This window comes from Monodelphis domestica, chromosome 2 (assembly GCF_027887165.1).
Source record: "Monodelphis domestica isolate mMonDom1 chromosome 2, mMonDom1.pri, whole genome shotgun sequence".
In the NCBI taxonomy this organism is placed as follows: Eukaryota; Metazoa; Chordata; class Mammalia; order Didelphimorphia; family Didelphidae; genus Monodelphis; species Monodelphis domestica.
This window is the reverse complement of record NC_077228.1, coordinates 118740681-118755776: the sequence shown is the minus strand read 5'-3', so window position 1 is coordinate 118755776 and position 15096 is coordinate 118740681. Positions and strand designations below refer to the sequence as shown.

Below are 15096 nucleotides of genomic sequence, written 5' to 3'. Positions count from 1 at the left end.
TTCATGACCTACTCTTCCTCCATTCCACCTTCACCACACACAAAGATGATTGTATTCTTAATCTTGCCATCAGCCACAAATGCATCTCTTCTGTAGAAATTCCAAAATCCCCACCTCTGACCATAATTTATTGGTTTTCCACCTTTTCTGTTTAGGATTGACAAAATCATCTCATCTACACTGTGACTTCCTATGGGAAGATGCCTCAGTTTCCCCCCAGGCTATATTCCCAGGACTCTTCCCTTTTCCCCATTTTGACCTTCTACTGAACCAGTTCTATTCTACACTGTCTCTTTGAATCTTTAGCCCCCTTATATTTTTGATTGTGCCTTGCTAATATTAGCCTTAGCCTTGAATCCCTCCCACCATCTGTTGCCATTGGTTTAACTCATACCCATTTATTATAGAATGAAGGTGGAGAAAATCACATGGCTTATTGAGTCCACTACAGATTTATCTTACACTAGTTCAGCGGGGCCCTCATTTTTGCTAGATAATCCTACTATACTACTCCCAGGTTAACTCACTATCTCTTATTTACAGAGAAAAAATGAGGTCATTCACACTCTTTTCTCTTATTTGTCTCCTATCATTCATATGCCTTCTGTCATCCTTCACCTATTTCACATGAAGTCCTAACCAAAGCCAATCCCTCTGCCTGCACAAGTGAAATCATTTTATCCCATCTCCTCCAACAGATTTCCCCTTTTCATTACCACTCATATATTTTCAATCTCTTCCTCTCTACTGGTTCATTTCCTCCTGCCTTCAAAATGCTCATGTCTCCACTGTCCTGAAGATCCTTCCATTCCTTCCCTTGATCCTCCCATCCCTGCTAATTTTTGTCCTGCTCCTCTTCTGCCCTTTAACACAGGCCCCTCCTACTTTCCCAGGTGTCTTATACTTTATCCTCCCTAACACCTATTCATCAATCCAGTGATAGGGGCATCGTGGCTTTCCCATGAACAAGACATTCCTTCTGGTCATTTTCTCTGACTGTCCTCCATGACTAGAATGCTCTCCCTCTTCTTCTCCACTTCCTTTAGGTCCCAACTAAAATACCCTTTTTCCAACTCCCTTTTAATTTCCCAATTTCCTCTTAAAGAGTAAAAAGTGTTTTCACTCTTTTAATTATTTCCAGTTTTTTCTTTATGTTGATTGTTTTTATGTAATTATTTACTTCCTGTTGCCTCCTTTTAATCATGTGCTCTTTAAGCTACATGATTGTCTTTTGCCTCTTTTTCTGTCTTCAGTACTTCTACTTAGCACAGTGCTTGGCATATAATAGGTACTTAAATGTGTATTGACTAACCAACTAAGTCTGCATATTACATGAAAATATCAAAACTACCATATTCCAAAATATATGAAAAATGTGTGTTTTCTGCTTGAATCCAAAACAACATAAATTACCTTTCTCCTATTGTAATGTTTGAGAGTTAATTAGGTAAGTATGTCTATCTGTACATCTTGACCAGAAAGATTGTGTCCTAATTAAGCTGTTTTTCTTCCAGAGAATACAAGCTTCTTGAGAGCTGAAACTGTTATGATTTTGCTTTTATTTTCCTAGCACCCAGGACAGGACCTTTCTTGTAGCAAGTAGTACATAAAGTCAATCAAATTGAATTAAAATGTACCTCATTTTAATTTTCTTAATGGAAGCATTGTTTATTGCTGTTATTAGATTTTTTTCATCTGATTTGACTTTGTTTGGTTTTCTTTACTGCAGCACACAGCTTGCCTCTGCAATGCTATCATTGCCTTGCTGAAAGTTCCTCTTTCCTTCCAGAGATATTTTTTCCAGAAACTGCAATCTACTAGTATTAAGGTAAGAGAGTTTTCTTGGGATACAAAGATTACATATTAAATACATTTATTAAAAGCTTGCCTTAGTTAATGCTTTGCAATTAGAGTTATAAAAGTGATTATTTTCCAAGTATTTGATAGTAGTAGCTGTCTTCCCTGGAGTGACTTATCTGCACTGTTAACATACAAGCAGCTATGGCCATACTTTTTGTCTTATAACTTGAGGTGATATAACAAGGAGGGGAGTTGGAAGATTTACACCATCCCTTTTTCATGGCATGTTAATGTCATGAGCACTGGAACAAATGTGTGAGTAGACCAGACTTTGCCTCTGGCCCCAGAAAGCCTTCAGGCCAGGTGACAGTTGCAATTTTCTTAGCCAGAAAACTTCCATAATTGAGTTTATGCCAATTCCATAATTGAGTGCACAGTTGTGCACAATTCATCATTTATTGCATTGCAGCTTCTCACCCTACCATTCCTTTTGATGTTATCCACAATTTTAATTTTTTCAAGATAAAGTTCCATGATTTTGTAGCCATGCATTATTACCAAGAGAATATAGGTGTTTAAATGATGGGCTTTAGTCCCACAGAGAAATTAGAGATTATTGAAAGCCCTGCTCAATTTCCTAACTATAGTCTAGCTTGCTCTTTTCCTCCCATTCAATTCTGGCTTAATTTTACTGTCCATCTCAAAGGCTATTTGTTCAGATAGGCTAATTCAGCAGCCTACGTATGCAACTGTGTGTTATATTCTGGGAAATATGCCTTTTTTACCCAGTTGTTTTTTCCTTTGTCAATTACTAATTTTATTTCTTTTGATAAATTGACAAATAATTAAACACAATTGGTAGGCACTCAGAATAGAAACATAACAAAACAATTCTTACTTCATATTCCAATGGAAAGAGGGTAAATACATACATAAAATAAATACAAAGTACTAGAATATAAGGTAGTTTTAGAGGGAAATTTTGAGCAGTTAAATTCATGAAAAGCTCCCAATAGAAGGCAGCAATTGAGTAGTATTTTAAAGCAAGAGAAGGATTCTGTGAAAAATGATCAAGAAAGAGCTACAGTCTGACAAGGGCACCAGTGGTACAAAGGTATGGAGAAAGGAAATTGAGTGTTGATTATAAGGAACAGAGAGACCAATTTAGTTGTATGGTTGAGTGTGACTAGAAAAATGTGTTGGGGCCAGGTTTTAAAGGACTTTAAAAGCTAAACAGAAGAGTTTCTATTTGATCCTAAAGGCAATTTAGGAAGCTGTTGTAGTTAACTGAGCAGAGGGCTGTGGCATAGTCACTCTGGTAGCAGTGTAGAAGATGGACTAGAGTAGGAGAGAAACTTGAAAGGAGTAGGAGGCTCTCTGGGTAAAAGGTCTTAAGTAAAAGGTAATGGGGTGCTGAACTATGGTGACAACCAGGAGTAAAAAGAGGGATCAGACACAAAAGGTGTGGTGAAGCTAGAGATAACAAGATTTGGCATCTGATAGGATATATGAAGTGTTAGTAAATAATACTAAGTATTCAAGAGCCTCACCTTACATACATAACCTCTTCAGTTTGGACTCAGTCTATAGCATCTGTTTTGTGCCTAATTTGGTAAATGAACTAACTATCTTTGATTATACTTATCAAAGAAATCCTGCACGATCTAATATATTCAGGAGAGGCAGCTTGCTAGTCAAGTGTCTTTAAGGCTGCATTTTGTCTTGTAGGAGCAAATACCATTTTTCCTCCTCTGTGGTAATCAAAATATAAATTCAACAGGATCTTGTATTCTTTTTCTCTGTTGTTTTTAGTTCATTTTGCATGTGGTGATGTGGTCTTCTGAAGTAGTAAATGTCAGAACCAGAATTTGAGTCTAGCACTCTTACCATTAGTAAAGAGTATATGTTAAATTATTAAACTTTTCACAGTCTTCCTTAATCTCCATGCCTTCCCTCTGTTGATTAGTTCCAGTTTATGCTCTGTGTGTGTCTTTATGTATCTTTTTTGTACCTAGATTTTTGCATGTTGAATTCTCTGTTACATTTGTGAGCTCCTTAAGAGCAGAGACTGTTTTTCACCTCTATATATCCCCAGTATGTAGCACAGAGTGAGTGCTGTAGAAATGACTGTAGAAAATATTTGCAGAAACTTATCTAAGTTTTCATATTTTCATCAAGGATATTTTTAGTATATGTATTATAAAGCAGTCTCATGAAAATGTTGCAAAAATGAGAAATTAGTATTATAGATTGGTAAACATTGATGTCTTCTCTATTGCCTCCTTTGAACATAATAGTAGATCTGATTTATCTTTTTTTGTCCATTAGTCTTTCTTTTTTTTCTGAGCTACCTTTTAAAGTCAGTCCTTGAGTGCCTTCAAAATTATGCCACCTCCAGCACCAATTTCTTTAAAGTCTTCTTTAATTATTTTTTTGATCTATCAGTTCTTCTTGATTTTATCTTAAGTGTAAAATTTACCATAGTGTAAAAAATAAATAAGTGTTATTTTTACTATTTAGTATGGTATGTCAGGTTTTGAGATAATAGACATGTTACGAGTCCAACTATGATGCCTTAAGTCTCAACATGCATAATAAGCATCTAGTACATGCCAGTCACTATGCTAACTTAACTGCTAAGGTATAAAGGAGACAAAAGACAGTTCTTCCTCTCAAGGAGCTCATAGTCTAATAGGGAAAAGAACACAAAAACACCAAATACAAACAAAATATGGACAGATACACATACATACAATACACGCGTGCACACACATATACATACATACATACATACATACACGCATACATGCATATATACATACATACATACATGGTGGTGCCCTTGACAGTAAATAGAAAAGTTAGGAAGTGGGGAGAGTTTCATGGGAAAGAGAATGAGTTCAGTTTGGGATATATTGAGTGTAAGATGTATGTGGGACATCCAATTCAAGATGTCCAGTAGGCAGGTTTCTTGAAAAATCCCCAAAGATGTTAAGCAATAAATTTTTTTCCCATTTTTTCTGGTACCCACCTAAAAATTACTGAGGATCAGTATAAAAAGGGTATTGTTAAATTCTTCCTAGAATTTCTCTTATTCCTTTATCCTCTTCAATGGGTGTTATATAAAATTTTTTAAATTAACTTTTTTTTTTTACCATTTTGTTTGTATTCATCATACATACTTTAAGGTGAAATGATCTTGAAATGCCATTTTTGTTGCCTTTGGATATTTAATAAGCCAGCTCTACCAATCCCTTTATTTGCCCCTTCTGACGAGAGCCTGTAGACTATTCTTCTATTTAATGACAACTTCTTTATATTCTGGTATAATTTGGAGCAGGAAGGTAGATATTGAGTAATTTCTTTTTCCATCACTGTGGCTGACTGGAGGTGGTGGTAAATGACTTCACAGATTAGGGGCCATTTTAAATGTTTTTGTTTGATTGAAATTGCCAGGACCAAAGAATTCATCAGTGAAAGGCCCAAGTTTATCTGTTCTTAGCTATTCTGGTCTGGTCTTGGAAAGTAATCACAGTCTTTGGCCAATCACATTCAGAGCCCTTCCAGTTATATATAAGTACAAAGTTTCCCAGAACTTTTGCACTTCTGCCACAGCTTTCAGGATTCAATGATTATTTCCATGCCACAATTAGATCAAAGGACCTGAGTGGAAGTCCTAGTAAAGTGGAAAAAATTACCTCAGGCTCTTTGCACATCAGACATGTTCTACCCTTTCCGACAATTGGCTATTCCTTAAGCAGTTATACAGAGTACTAAGTACCTGCCTTTTTAGAGTGAGAGTCTACTCTTTAAAGTAATATTGTAGAAAAGAAAGAGAATGAAATTTCTAAAAGATAAACATTCTGTGGTAAAGTTTTTCCATGATCTTTTATTGTATGCTTAATAGGTTCAGAAATTAAAGCACTGCTACTCAATAGAACAGAATTATTATTATTACTCTTAGGACTAGACTTGTCTTCTTCCTCCTCTGTTGTTAAGAATATTGTTAATAAGTAATTATATAACCAGGGACAATCCCAGGGGATTTATGGGGGGGGGGGGAATGCTATCCACATCTAGAGAAAGAACTGTTAGAGTAGAAATACAGGAAAAAAACATGATTTATCCCTTGTTTATTTGAGTATATGATTTGGGGTTTTGGTTTTATAAGATTACTCTCACAAATAATGAATAATATGGAAATAGATTTTGAGTGATAATACCTATATAACTCAATGGAATTGCTATCAGCCCCAGGAGGGGGGAAGGAGACAGCATGAATCATGTAGCCTTGGAAAACTTATATGTAAATTTGTTACTGGAATAAAATTAAGGGGGGAAAATTTTAATAAAGTAAATAAATATTGTTATAGCTTTAGATATTTTCTCAACTTAATATAGTATATAATTTTAGCTAATTTGATTAGTAGTAATTAATATACTCGTTGAAATTTTAAAGAAACTTTACATGATTGTGAGAACTCATTTATGTCAATAAGAGAAGTATATTTTATTTGAATTTGCAGTTCCCAAGTAACATGTTCAAATAAGTAACATGCTCAAATAAAATTCAGTACTACTTTTTTGTTTCGTCAGTTGGAAGTTTTTCTCAAATTTATCATGTAAAAATATCAGTGTTAATGGTATATAGATTCAGTTTCACGTTGGAAAAATCGAAAGACTTTTTAAGCTGTTAGGGCTATCTAATTTTTGAAGTCTTCAAAATAGTAACCAATAGCTAGCATTTATATAGTGTTTTACTATGTGCACTGTGCTAAGAATAAGAACTTAACAAATATTATCTCATTTGATCCTCACCACAATCCTGAGAGCTCCTTGCTGTTATTAACCTCATCTTATTGATGAAGAAACTGAGGTTAAGTGATTTGCCCAGAGTTATATAATTAGTAAATGTCTAGATCATATTTGAACTCAGGACTTTCTGACTCCATTACTAATACTATCCACTGTACCACCTAGCTGCCCCTAAAAATATCATGAGTTATAACCCATTAAACATAAAGATAACTTATCCTAATTAAAAGTATTAAAACTAACAAGTAGGAAGCAGCTGAGTAACTCAGTAGATTAAGAGCCAGACCTGGCTATGGGAGGTTCTGGGTTCAGTTTTGGCCTCAGACACTTCCTGGCTGTGTGACCCTGGGCAAGTCACTTAACCCCCATTGCATAGCCCTCACTGTTTTTCTGCCTTGAAACCAACACACATTATCGATTCTAAGATGATAGGTGAGGGTTTAAAAAAAAAAAAAAGCCTAACATATGAAACATTGAATTGTTTTTTCATCTGTACTATGATGATTTATTTGTTTAAAATAGCCTTGTAATTTTAAGTCTCAATTCAATATTTATGTATTGAATATTAATTAAGATCAAGAGTAGGACATTAGACCATGAAAACTAATATGTAACTCATTCCCACTGAATACCTAGAAAGGTACATATATGTATATTCTATAGTAATTATTCCACTGACCAACTCAAGCAAGATAGGGGTCCTTTCAGCTTACACCTATCTGGGATGAGGTGAACAAAGACTTTTTCATAAGGAGGCAAAGAAAAACTTGATTGAAACTGCTTTGTTTTGAATCTGCAGCAAATGACTAGTACTAATATACCCATGAATGTGGAAATTTGCCTTGGCACAGTAACCTTGTTTGATAAACCCAAAATCCTAGCTATAAGAACTAGTATAAGAACTCATTACTACTTGACAAAAGCTAATGGGAAAACTAGAAAGTAGTCTGACAAATACTAAACCTAGACCTCTGTTATACCAAATGAGACCCTGATTTAAATATGAATAGTAATAAATGGAAGTGGAGCATGGAAGAATTGAGAGAGAGAGAGAGAGAGAGAGAGAGAGAGAGAGAGAGAGAGAGAGAGAGAGAGAGAGAGAGAGAGAGAGAGAGAGAGAGAGAGAGAGGGAAGGAGGGAGGGAGGGAGGGAGAGGGGGGAGGTGTTCATGGGAGTTAAATGAGTACTTTTGATTACATAAACCATAAAAAAAAAATTGCACACACAAAAACAATGTAGCTAAAATTAGTGGAAAAGCAGGAAATTGGAGAAAAAAATCTTTATAGCAGATTTTGCTCTTTTTAAAGGTCTCATTTCTAAAATACGTAGAGGGCTTGGTCAAAATTATAGGAATGAGAGCCATTCCATGATAAATGATAAAAGGCTATGAATTGGAATTTTCATAAGAAGAAATCAAAGTTATTAATAACCATATGAAAAATTCTCTAAATAACTAATAATTAGGGAAATGTGAATTAAAACAACTTCTGAGGTACAATCTCATGCCTCTCAGATTATCTGAGATGACAAATGATGATAAAGATAACATGCTGGAAGGGATGTGAGAAAACAGGTTATACTGATGCATTGCTGGTAGAGCCGTAAATTAGTCCAACCATTATGGAAAGTACTTTGGAACTATGCCCCCAAATCTCTTAAATAGTACATACTGTTTGACCAGTAATTTCTCTAACTAGGTTTATATCCTAAAGAGATCAAAGAAAGAAGAAAAGGGCCTGTATGTACAAAAACATTTATAGTGGCTCTTTCTGTAGTATTCCATCAATTGTTGAATGCCTAAAGAAGTTGTGCTGTAAGACATGCTGAAAGAGATGTTTTTTGGTTTTTTTTCAAACCTGGAAAGACTTCTAGAATTTATATGAAATGAGCAGAACCAGTAGAAAATTTATACAATAAAAGCATTATTGTAAAGATAATCTACTTTGAAAGCCTGAATAACTAATCAACACAATGATCCACCACAGTTCTGAAGGACTCATGATGAAACATGTTCCTCACCTCCAGAGAGAGAGAAAACTAATGGATGCAGAGTGCAGATTGAAATATTATCTCCTATTCATTTAATTTTATTTTCTTTTGAGGGAGGAGACAGGAATAATGTTGAAATTTGGTGTGTGTGTGTGTGTGTGGGTATGTGTCTTTATTAGGTTTGATTTTTCTTGTCTTAATGTGTTGGGGAAGAGAAAGAAGAAAATTTGGAATTGAAATTTTTCATTTTAATTTTTTTAATTGCTCGTAGTTGTTATTGATCTTGATGTTGGTATGTTTCAGCTTGCTTTGTCACCTTCCCCACGAAACCCTACAGAACCCATTGCAGTTCAGAATAATCAGCAACTGGCTCTAAAGGTAGAGGGCGTAGTTCAGCATGGATCCAAACCAGGACTCTTTCGTAAAATTCAGTCTGTCTGTTTGAATGTCTCTTCAACATTACAGAGTAAATCTATACAAGAGTACAAGGTAAGGAATGTCCCATTTCTGTTTTGAGGAAAAAAAATACATTTTTCCAAGTTGTACTTTAGCATAAGCACCTTGTCAAAATCTCTGGGTCTGGATGACATTGATTTCAAGATCTTTCTGTTTTATTTTGCTTTATGTTAAATCATTTTTAGCATTCACAAAAGGAAAGCTTTTAACACTCATAGAACAGAGATAAGTTTAATGAAGCCTTCTCTGAAGAGTGCATATATAATTTTGGAAGTCAATTTACAAAGAAATCTGTGGTGTAAATGACAGTCAGCCTTCGTTAGAATTGGCGCACTGGGCCTGAAGTCAGGAAGGCTCCAGTTCAAATCCTACCTCAGATACTTACTAGCTATGTGACCTTGGGCAAGATGCTTAACCTCTACTTCCATCTCCTCAACTATGAAAAGGAAATAAAAATAGCACCTACCTCCCAGGGTTAATGTATCAGAATAGTAATCTTAAAACTCTTAGCACAATGCTTAATACATGGTAATATTTATTATAAATCCTGAGTATTACTATTATCATCGTTGTTGTTTGCTTACTGCTAGAAAGAGCTTACTTTGCTAGCTGAAACTAGAATCTGGGTGTTCTGAATGCACTGGTTTTTGTCTTCAATGACCCTTTCCATGCCCCATTTTGAATATTTACACATAGAGAAAAGGAGTAAAGGAACAACTACACAGGGTTGTAGATGTAGTTACCTTAATTCGAAAATTAGATGGGAATAGGGTTTCCTCTATCAAAATGCCTCTATTAGTGAACTTGGATTAGTAGCTTGAGAACCCAGGATTATAAAGAAAAAACTATGAAAGGGAGGAGCAAAAATGGAGTCACAGAGCAATACAAGATACAGGAAGGGCATTGAGCTAAGCACAAGAAATGAACAAGAATACTCTTGATTTAGGCTTCACCTTTTTCAAGGTTGAAACCACAAATTGAAAATTCTCACAATTTCCCTCCTATTTTCTTCTCTTAATCAGAAAATTACTTTAATAAATATCTATTAAGCACCTATTTTGTTTAAGTACTACTTTGCAAGAATGTTGAAATAAAGCAAGGTTTATTCGATTACTAGTCAAAGCAAATATTGAGAAATTCCTGCTGCTTCTGTTTGTCTGCAGTTCTCTATGTGAATGAACAAACCAGTAGCCATAATTGTCACTCATTAACACCTTGTTCCAATACTGTTTCCACCATTAAGAAGATGTTCTACACATCTGCATACTCTCTACAATAAAAGATATAGTAGTAGTATCCCACTCTATATTATGGAATCGTGTCACTGATTTTCTTTATTGTTGAATTAATAAATGTGCTTATTATGTGCTATCAATAGTATAACTGCTAAGAAAACAAAAACAAAGTTATGCCTTTCCTAAAGGGCTTTCATTCTAATAGGAGATTCTACACCTATTTAGGATTCCTCTTCCATGCCTTTTTTCAGTTTTCCATTTCCCAAATCACAGTCTCTTATTCTATATTGTCAGTCAGTAAACATTTAGTAAGCTATGCAGGCTCTGTGCTAAGTACCGGGAATAAAAAGAAAGGCATGAGACTTTCCCTGCACTCAAGGAGCTTGCAATCTAATGGAGGGAGACAACATATAAATAACTTTTACAAACAAACTATGTATTGGATAAATAGGAAATAATGAACAAAGAGAAGAAACCAGAATTAAAAGAGACTGGTTGGGGATGACTTCTGGTAGAAGGTGGACCTGGAGGGAGAAAGTTCCAAGAATGGGAGTCACTGAGTTGGGTGATGGAGTGTGTTTTTTAAAGAACAACAAAAAGCTGGGTCACAAAATATTTTGGAGCGGGGAAGTGATAATAAGGTGCAATTGGACTGGAAAAGGTAGGTGTGTGTGAAAGAGAGGGGGAGAAGGAGGGCTGGCAAAATATATAGTTGGATTGTTAAACTTGGCGTTTTTTATCTTATTTCTTCAAAGCTTTGCTTCTCAAACTACTCACTCAAATACAAGAGATTTGCAAAAGGCACTGGGAGCACTCAGCTAATACATTAATGCCTAATGACAGTCTGCATAATTTCTCTATTCCAGATACCTATTGACAGTATAACCAATGAGATGGAGCAGAATGTTGAACCACACAATGATTACTTTAGCACTCAGTTTCTGTTGAACTTTTCTATACTTGGAACTCATAACATCACAGTTGAGTCTTCTGTGAAGGACTCCAATGGAATTGTATGGAAGACTGGACCTAAAACCACCATCATTGTGAAATCTCTGGAAGATCCTTACTCTCAGCAGGTTCGCCTACAACAACAGCAAGCACAGCAACCTTTGCAACAACAACAGCGAAATGCATATTCTCGGTTTTAGCCACCAAATGTTCTTGTTTTTGTTTTTTTCCACTCATCTAGTTGTTTTGTGCTTTTTCTCTTCTTTTAACCCTTACCTTCTGTCTATATATGCCCAGTATCACACAGCTTGGACATATCTGAGGCAAGATTTGAACCCAGGACCTTCCCTCTCCAGGCTCTTTATCCACTGAGCCACCTATCTGCACCCTCCCTCATCTAGTTTTTAAAAACCATAGGAATAGGAAAGGAGGCTAATATCTTCCCTGTCTGCCTTATCAATTGAGAAGACACATAAAAATTTTCTAAAGCATATTAGCATTATCTAAAGTTTAACCATTATAATTATCTCTTTTTTAAACAAATGACTGAAATATTCAGATTACCTGCCATATTAAGTAATGGTTCTCTAAATTTAAATTTGGTCCATGTGTGTAATTATCTGGATGAGATAACAAAAAATAGGTAACAAAAAATAGGTGGTAGATGGGGTCTCTGGGAATTTTTGTCTTCTTTCAAGTGTTAAAGTTTTTCTTTATTAATGTAGATAGACCCATTCTAAGTTTTCATACTGATTTTTCATAATGGTTTGCATTCTATATGACTCCAGTTTTTTGTGCCTTGGCTATATTGTTTTTCACTATCTAATAAGGATATCCCTCCTTAAAACCTTAGTTAACTGTAGTACTCAGGGAATTGGATATATGTTTCAATACTTGTTGAAAGTCTTTCAAAAATATTCCCATGCCTTTTCATGGTATAATGAAGATAATTTTTTTGACAAGCCATTTTGATAATAATGAAAATGTGTGTCCCTCCATATTAGAATTGCTTTTATTTGAACTTAGTGTGTTTTCAGAACAATATGGATCTAGAAAGCCAGGCACATACCATTTCATAAAGCTCAAAATCTTAATAGTATACAACCAAGTTCCAGTTTTCAATAGGTATCTATAGTTGGCAAAGCACTATTATCCATATTTGCATTATCTATTTTGTGAGTTAACCTGGGATACACTTTTTAAATCAAATTTACCTTACTCTGTCACCTGTCATATAACTAGGCTGTCTCATCATATTAACAGCTTGTTGAGGAAACAGTCATTTTAATGTTAACAACAAGTCAAAAGTAATTAGACTTTCTAATATAGTACTCTGTTCATAATTGGTGCCTAATTGAAATGTTTATTGAACAGGAAGGCAGATCAGTTTCAAATTTTAAAAGGTCAAAGAATGACTTTGCAAAGCTATGCAAAAATCTATATTGAATTATTTGTACAGCTGTGCCCCTCCATTCAACAAGTTAAATTCACCTAACATTAAGTGTCTACTAGCCTCTGGGGATCAAAAAGAAACAGTCCCTTTCTCTGTTGAAGCTTAAGATTCTCCTGGGGTATGGAGGGAAAGAAGAATAAAATATGTCCACAAGCAAAGACAAAGTAAAACAGCAATTTAAGAGGAAGAGAGCACTTGTAATAGATTTTTTAAAAGCTGGCAGGGGCTCTGAGGGCATTCTAAATGGAGCCATGACACGGATAGACGTGAGGAGCTTATAGGTGTATGTATGACATATGCTGCAGCCTGGCCTGACTTGGGCGGGAGAAGTGTTTATAATTTATAGTTTATACTGTTGGTAATAGCAAAGTCATCATCATAGAGCTGAAAGGGACTTTATGCCATCTAGTTTTATTTTACAGATGGGGAAATTAAGGTCCAGAGAGACTGTGACTTGCCAAATATCAAAGATTCAAATCTAAGTACCTGATGGGAGCCAGTGCTCTTTCCACTACAAGACTAGACAAGAGTCCCTGGATAGTTCAAAGTGAGTGCTGTCTGCTCAGGTTCAAGCTAAATGCAGCAGCTAATATAAAATTATCCAGTAGACCCTTGGCAACTCTAACTATCAAGGACTAGAAGTCCCCTAGAGATTAGTGGTCAAAGAAATCCAGACAACCAACAATGATTTTTAAAATGCCCCAGATCATCAAAAATTAAAGAAATCAATAATAAATAATGAAATACATATTCAAATAATTCTGGTGTTCCAGTGTGCCTACATCAGATGATAAGAAAGGAAAAAGGCAATTGTGAGAGACTACTGCACAGTTGGTGTAGCTGCAAATTGGTATAGTAATTCTGAAAAGAAATTTGAAACTTTTCTCAAAAAGTCACTGTTTGTCCATACCCAAGTGATACCACTACTAGGACTATACACCAAAGATATAAAAGAAAGAGGAAAAGGACTTCTGTATAAAAATAATCATAATAGCTATTTTTACAGTGGAAAGAAACTGGAAATTAAGGGGATGTCCATCAGCTGGGGAAGAGTTAATAAATGGTATACGTGTGTAATGGTATTCTACTCACCTGTAAAAAATGTTGAAGAAGATGTATTTGGAGAAACTTGGGAAGATGTATGAACTGAGCGAAATGAGCAAGCGCAGAATATGTGATACAGCAATATGTTGTAAAAAAATATTGTTAGAATTGCCAATCCGTGCAGTGACCCTACCATAGCATTATGCTGATGAAACAGACTCCCAGCCTTTTGAGAGGATGATCTCAAGGTACAGAAATGAAACATTTTTTTTTAATATGGTCAGTATGAAAATGCTTTGCTTACCTACACATTCTTGTTATAAGGTATTTGTTTTGTTTTTTACAGTGGGGGAGGGAGGTTGAAAATGAAATAATTTTCTAATTAAAAATGTATATATGAGTATATACATATTAATACATGTGTTTTTTGTAACACAAGTCATACCACTGACTTGCTCTGTGACCTTAGACAAGTTCCTTGATTTCACCATAAGAATGAATACAGTGAAGATGGGATTAACTCCCCCTTGCCTGTTTTTAGATTTAATCACCAGAAGCGTAAGTGGAAGAGGTCTGTGACCCATGTGTGAGATAGTGGGTGATGAATCAGAACCCACTGACTGATCCCCAGGGCAATCCTAAACAAAGCTTTAGCTATAATTGGTCCATGGAAAATGGAAGGAAGTCACTGGAAGTGACAAAAAAGAATGTTCTTTAAAAATGCTTAGAACTTCCTGTGATGATATCTTTTTCCTTGAACCTGACCCTGGAGGAGCTCTGGCTGAGGACCTTGGTCTGCTTCTATCTTCCCTTAGAACTACCACGTGGGTGAGTGAAAAAGGCTGTCTCCCTTCCCTGGCTTTTCTGGAGGTACTAGTCTCTGGAGGGGCCCCCCCATCTGGGAGGAGGCCTAGTGCCTAAATCCTTTGTTAATTGACCCTTGGGCCCTCCTGCTTCGGCTTCTGGAGCCCTGCAGGAGTAAAGCCAGGGCTTGAGCAATAGTCTAGTTCATTAAGCTAGATTTCTTACTCTGCCTCTTTCTCATTTCTCTACTTTCACTTTCCCTCTATTTTATGAATAAATTGGTAAAAAATCATTTGGAATTAATTCCTGGTGACCATACTCTTAAATAATCTAGTCCAACCCCTCGCATTCTGCCCCTAACAATCCACATTGATAGTTTAAATAATTCCTGGCACCCTTCATTGATATTAGAAATGACTCTTTGAGATCTTTTATGAGGAAGATGCAAGGTAGAAAAGTACTAAAGTTTTCTAGAATAATGGGGTGGAGGTTATACCAACTAGTCAGCTACTGTTACCCAGCCAAATAGGTCCAGGCCTACTTTTTAAA

The 15096-nt window shown here is 35.6% G+C and overlaps 1 protein-coding gene across 3 annotated transcripts in view; it reads left to right on the top strand.

The window, feature by feature from the left end:
- The window catches only part of INTS7 (integrator complex subunit 7), a 108318-nt gene extending 94168 nt beyond the window's left edge, over positions 1 to 14150 (top strand). For all 3 annotated transcript variants that reach the window (XM_016430141.2, XM_001366601.4, XM_056815895.1), the window contains 3 exons: positions 1730 to 1828; positions 8908 to 9093; positions 11162 to 14150. In XM_016430141.2, the coding sequence (XP_016285627.1) occupies positions 1730 to 1828; positions 8908 to 9093; positions 11162 to 11446 (570 nt within the window). In that variant the 3' untranslated portion in view covers positions 11447 to 14150. The remainder of the gene's footprint in view (positions 1 to 1729; positions 1829 to 8907; positions 9094 to 11161) is intronic.
- Positions 14151 to 15096: the final 946 nt, after the last annotated feature.